Below are 6,538 nucleotides of genomic sequence, written 5' to 3'. Positions count from 1 at the left end.
AAATCTTTCGGCAAAAGACACTGTAAAGAGAATTAAAAGACAACCTACACTCTAGATTGTAGAACAAAATAATGAAAAGGAACACTACCATTACAAAGTGGGCAAAAGACTTAAACAAATGTCTCATGAAAGAAGGTAGAGAGCAAATTAAAGAATGAAGACAGCACTGGTGTTATTATGGAATCTGTAGTTAAGACAGAAAGGAGGCCCATATCAAACCTTCATGACTGAAATCCGGAAAGCCAGGGATGACAGTGGAATGACCTTGAGTTGTGATTCAAGGAGCTGGGGCACTGTGGGTGTTCGTGTGGTTTAGCAGAGCCACCTGCGGGAAGATTAGCAGTCGTCTGCAGAACTGAACATGGACTAACCATGGGACTCGGCAATCATGCTGTGAAATGTTCACTAAGATGGTTTTTGAAATGTTAATCCATAGAGAACACCTGTGCACAAACACATACAGGCTCTGCGGTCTCACTGGCAAAACTTTGAAGCAACCAAGACAGATGGACACACTAAGGAAGGTTCATGAAATTACTATGTAACTAAAAACAATCAACCAAGAACAAACAGAAAGGTCATACATGCACAGTGCTGAGTGGGGGCATAGGCCACTGTGACAGGCTTTACAATACAACACCCTGGAAGAAACAAACAACAGAAACCAAATACACTGGTTGGAAGTCATGGGTATGCACATATGAAGAACATGGGGTTACAGTTAAGCTGTTCTTCAGAGTGCTACGATGATGGGCACTGAACAGAGCAACACCCACAGCACTGGACAAGGTACATTCTGACAAATGCTGGGAACTTAAGTTGGTAATAAATTTATTGCTGGACCATCAGTTATAACCAGTATGCCTCACGAATGCAAGAAAGAACACTAAGGGAGAGGCTGTGTGTAACTCAGCAGGCCAGCGCCTGCTCCCCATGCCTGAAATTTGGGGTTTGATCCCAACACACACACATGCACACCCAAAGCTGGAGAAGTTATGACTAGAGAGTAGAGAGGGCATATGGTAAGTATCTGCTCTAGTTCTCTATATTCCAATACCAAACTTCCCTTAAAATTTAAAATGTAATGCAAGATAGGGGAAAAAAAAGGAAAAATCAGAAAAAGTAAGAGGCATAAGAAAGGAAAGGTAACAAAATATGATTTAAAAAACATCATATGCCTGTATGAAAATGTTATAACAAAACCATTATTATATATAATTATTATATTTTTAAAAGTTTATTATATAACCTAAAGTCTTCTAAGAAACAAAAGCCTATTCATCTTTAGAAAACATTCTTCTGGGTGGTGGTGCACACACTTTTTTAGTCCCTGTGAGTCCTAAGTCAACCTTATCTGCAGAAATGGTTCAAGGACAGCCAGGGCTACACAGAGAAACCCTGTCTCAAAGAAACAAAACAACAACAATAATACAAACAAACAAAAGAAGAGGAAGGAAAGATAGAAAGAAAGAAAGAGAGAGAGAGAGAGAGAGAGAGAGAGAGAGAGAGAGAGAGAGAGAGAGAGAGAGAGGAAGGGAGGGAGGGAGGGAGGGAGGCAGGGAGGGAGGGGAAAGGAAGGAGAGAGAGAGAGAGAGAGAGAGAGAGAGAGAGAAAAGCATTTCAATATTAAAAAATCAAGACATACTCATAGTGTTTAAATCTCTAAGAGGAAATGGCACTTAATGATAACCCTCCAAGGACTACTGACAACTTAAAACTGTGACTAGCTTCAAATCAAAAGAAAACATCCCTGCCTGTTATGCAAACATAGGCTAACAATCACCAACTCATTAAGGCTCTGCTAAGTCTGGCACATGAAAAAGCTTTATATTACCTAAAGATTGTAAAATATTTTTTAAAACTTCATTTTCTATTAAAAAATAGTTATAATTCTAGTCAGAACTCATCATACACACACACACACACACACACACACACACACAGGAGGGATGATGAGGGATATATATGATGAAAATAAAACATCAAAAGATCATTAGCGTCTTATCCTTTTCTGGAGAGTTGGACATTCAGTAGGAGGTAAGAGAAAAGACAAGCTGAAGGCACCTGGCTAACATCTGATAGGCTTCTGTAGCATCCATCTCAGTCCATTCAGGCTCTATAAAAAATGCTACGTACCAGGCAGATTGTCAACACTTACCTACTGCTCAGCATTCTGGAAGATGACAAGTCCAGGATCTCAGAGTGGGCAAACTCAGTGTTCAGGACAGTTTCTGATTCTCATTGGGCCCTCGTGTGGTGGAAGCTGGAAGTGCCTCTTTTGAACCCTTTCCTTTTCCTTAAAACTAGCCTTCCTATGCATGCCTTTCACGCTTCCAGGACTCAAGCACCTCCCACCACGCCACATCCCATACCTCTCTTTACAATGCGAATTTGGGGAAGCCACAAACAGTCAAGAGCAACAAAGCATCTATCTCTTGAGTTGTGACCAATCTTTATCACGTGGAAATTGTTAGAACAGAGAGACCATCACTGGCTTACTTTTACTTTCACAGTAAGCAGAGGAAACCTCAGAAAATACTGAACTGAGCTAGGAAACCTCGACGGTAGTAAGGAACTAAGGAACTCTGAAACTACTTTTTAAAATGAAACTAAAATTTTGTATAAGGTGGTACATCCAAGTAAATAACTTATGCTTTTTTTTTTTTTTAAGTGTAAAATGACAGCTCGGGGAAAAGTCAAGAGACTAAGTAGAACCAAATTTTTAGAAAATCCTGAAATAAGTCAAGTTTTAAAAAATTTACAGCTATTAACTGCATTAATAAAACCAAGTATTTCTCCCTCTGAAATAGGAAAGGGAGGAAAAGTTACAAAACACAGAGGAAATACAAAAGAGAAGGAAAGAAATTAGAGAAAGCTATTCTAATGATTTTGGTAGCTTATAAACTCTACCTAACGAGATAAAACACCTGCTAAAAAGCAGACTAGAGATAAATTTGGGGGGCTTTCAGTAGCAGGAAGAAGAGCTGAACCAACAGTGAGAACGTAGTTAGGACTTGTGAGGTGGCACAAGGTATCTAAGCAGCATGACCACGGTAGAGAAAAGAAAGATGAGATGAGGGGCTCACTTGAAAGCTTATATTCAATAGCAGTTTCTTCCATTGCTGCTATGGATGTCACTGCTTGCACTCTTTCCCCTTGAATAAAAGCACCACACTTCAAGTGACAAGAGAAAACAACAATGAGAGAGTAGTTAATAGATACAACCTGCTCTCACTAAAATATGATATCACCAATTCTATAATCACACATCCATACATTAATCAAAATCTTACCAAACTCACCTTATGCTCCAGAACCCTTTTGTTTACACTGCTCAGCAATCTGTCATAAGTCCGAGTCCCCACTGGCTCCTGCTCACCAATGCCACAGGCCACTCCTGTTGTGTCTAGCATCTCTAATCTACAGAGTATTCATTCTGCTCACATATCCATAATACATATAGAGAGACAGAGAAATGAGCCACTACTCAATATCATTGGATCTAACCTAAATTAATCAGAGCCATCAATGAATGTATTAAAGTGACAACTCATAGGAGACATACAAGTCTTGTACCAGATTATGGCTTTAACTAGGGAAGGGATGAAAGAAGAAAGGGCGGGGAATAAGGTGGGAAAGAAAGAAAGAGAGGGGAGGGGAGAAAAGAAAGGAAGTAATAGCATTAACTTGTATATGGACAGATGGATTTTTTTCTCTTTTGTAATTTTAATTGAAGCACTGCTAATCATGTCTTTTTAAAGCACCAAATTTTAAGATCTAAGTCAATTTGGAGGTGGAAGGAAGAACACTATCAGGAACTTCTCTCCAGAACAAACAATGATGTTCATTCCTCCACATGTCCAAATTAAAGTCTACTGAAGCCAAAACTAAAACTCAAACCCCACACAGAGGAAAAAAAAGGTAGATCCTAAAGTCACATTCTAGGGGGTCAGTGCATTCCGCAGTCTTCGCTGGGCTGTCTAATTGTCCTTCGGCTGACTTTCAAAAATTAACACCCTAGCTCATCAAAATATACATTTTTTCCGTTGGCTTTTTTAAATTAAAAATAATAATTAAAAACAAACAAAAAAACACTTGAAGGAATTCATGACCAGTTGCCTGACTCAGTTGATGGCATACAGGGCAAATGGAAGTCAGGAAGGCGGCTTGCAGCACACGACATTCAGGGGATGCTCATCTTTAAGGCTTAGCTTTCTTCCAAACAGTGTAAAATACCCACAATTCCAAGTATGAAGGGACACAGACAATCTCTTTTGAGAATTCCACAGGACAATACAGGCGCCCCAGCTGTTCTTCATAGAGTGACAGGGCTTCAGTCAAATTGACACAATTCCCCTGTGTGAAGTATTTCCCATCCTGTTTCAGAACTTTCATTGACAGGTCAAGAATCAGTCTGAGAAACTCCCATGTGGAATCTTCTTCTGGAGATGTAGAGATCGGGACAGCTGTCAAATCATTAATCACATAATCAAACTCTCTCCCTTCTTTGGCGTACCTCTTCAGTACTGGAATACAGTCTTCTAGGAGGACCTGATAACAGTCTCCTTTAAGATTGTCTAAGACATCTCCACATGTTCTTCGCATGAATTTCTTACATCCGTCAATTACCATTTGGTCAATCTCTACCATAGTGACCATCTTTGGTTTCAGTTTCACAGTTTCGCATAATATGCCCCCATCTCCGCCTCCCAGGATCAGCACATCTTTGCCAGTGTAATCTTCTTTACCACTGCCCATGATGGCTCGAGTATATGCCACGTCACTCTCTGCCAAATTAACATCACCACTGAGGATGAGAATATTCCCAAACTGCTTTGAGTGTAGGATTTTAATGTTCTGATAAGGTGAATCTTCATCATACACCACTTCATCTATGTCGTACTCAACCAGGCGCCCATCAGCAGTAGGCCAGTATCTGTCGATGGCCCCTCCTCGAACTATGGGTGGTAAACGCTTCACCCGCCCAGTACTGTCCTGACTCAGTTCTTTCATTTTTTCTTCTATTTTGTTCAAAAGCCTGTCCGCTTCTTCTTTACCTTGTGTGTCAGCGTCATAACTCTGAAGATCCAGCAGCACCAATCCATGGGGATAAATCCTCAAATTGGCAAAGCTGCCGTTTTTGTTCGTGTAGGTTGCCAAATAGCCATGGTCCTGCCAGGTGTGCACTGACCCTGTCATCCCCTGCTCCTGAAAAATGGACTGAAGGCCTTTCAGAATGGCCTCTCCATCAGCTTTGGCGCCGAGCGTGAAGTCGAGCGTGCTGTGCCTTGCTGCTGCCATAGTGCGGCAAGGCCCTGTGCCATGCCTGGGGAGGCGACCGCGGGAGACTGACTCCAGATGGATTTTTTTTAAATACTTTTCTTTTCCACGGGGGACTGTCAATAGCCCTTTAAGCACTCTTGCATTGAAATATGTATTCTGATAGTCATGTCAGCGTCTGGATAAAAGGCTTTTCATAGAAATTGTTACAAAGAAAAGATCCAGACAAGAGGCCTGTTTTTGTCCAGGAATGAGAGTGCAGCAGAATAATCTCAGTTTTAAAAGTTGGAAGTACCCTTCATACTAATGGGACAGATAAAATACTGTCCTCTCGCCACGACCCACACCCAAGTGCCTAAGTTTTCAGTCTGCTGCTGTCGTAATACCTTTGCAAATAGCAAAGGAACTCTGAGGGCTGAGGGTAGGATTTAGAGTGAGGAAGAGAACACCAGCAAGACCAGTCACTCATGATTCAGGGCAGAGGAAATAAAGCAGCCTCGGGATCCCAACAGAACCACCCCCCTGCTGGGTCCAATCTCACAGCTCTCAGCTGCAAACTGCCAAATCATTTCTCCAGACGCTGTGGACCTATCTGCTGGTGAGAAATAACAATCATTCCTCCAGTCGTCAATCATTTCCTTACTGCTGCCCGTGAACAGGGGCAGGGTCTGACTCTTCCTAGAAAACTGCAGGGTGAGCCAACCAACCTGGAAGGTCACGTTATAGCTTGACTCAAACGCTAGGCCTTTTCAAAAGGTGTGCTTTGTTCCCGAAAGACCACAGAGATCTGATATTTCCCTTCCTCAAGTTAGCAGCTTTTCAAGGTCTTGTTCACCTGCTGCGTTCCCGAATACTCCCCCACACTTAGTATCAGACATGGTCAGCTAGAATGCTTTTCACATATACATCCCATCAAAATCATTATCTGTTTATCTGTTTGTTTATTAGCTGTGTCAAGAAAAGCACTTCTATTTATTAGTCCCTGGTTGCTTGGTGCTAGTGAAAGCTGCTCTCACTAGAATCCTCCAACAGTTTCCAAATAAGTTGATGACTTTAACCACTTTAGGAAGAATGGTAACACAACATCCAAAGTTGGTATCACTGAAATAAATCTCAGGGAGGCCGTTATTTCCCCCTGAAAGCTGGTGTTGCTCATAGCCTCAACCCCACTTATAAAAATAAAAATATACAGTTATTAAAGCATGTCTTCAGATCTTCAAAGATACTGGAGAAAATTCACTCCTGCAGCATCCGCAAA

The 6,538-nt window shown here is 41.4% G+C and overlaps 1 protein-coding gene across 1 annotated transcript; it reads right to left on the bottom strand.

The window, feature by feature from the left end:
- Positions 1-3,913: 3,913 nt before the first annotated feature.
- On the bottom strand, positions 3,914-5,301 carry LOC119826682 (spermine synthase-like). The gene has a single exon (XM_038348117.1). The coding sequence runs from the start codon at positions 5,299-5,301 to the stop codon at positions 4,201-4,203; it is 1,101 nt and encodes a 366-aa protein (XP_038204045.1). The 3' UTR covers positions 3,914-4,200.
- Positions 5,302-6,538: the final 1,237 nt, after the last annotated feature.

This window comes from Arvicola amphibius, chromosome 11 (genome assembly GCF_903992535.2).
Source record: "Arvicola amphibius chromosome 11, mArvAmp1.2, whole genome shotgun sequence".
Taxonomy (NCBI): Eukaryota; Metazoa; Chordata; class Mammalia; order Rodentia; family Cricetidae; genus Arvicola; species Arvicola amphibius.
The sequence above is the reverse complement of the archived record's forward strand: the minus strand, read 5'-3'. Positions and strand labels throughout refer to the sequence as shown.

Bases quoted from the DNA above. Each gene is read 5' to 3' on its own strand.
- LOC119826682 (XM_038348117.1), bottom strand. From the start codon at position 5,301: ATGGCAGCAGCAAGGCACAGCACGCTCGACTTCACGCTCGGCGCCAAA.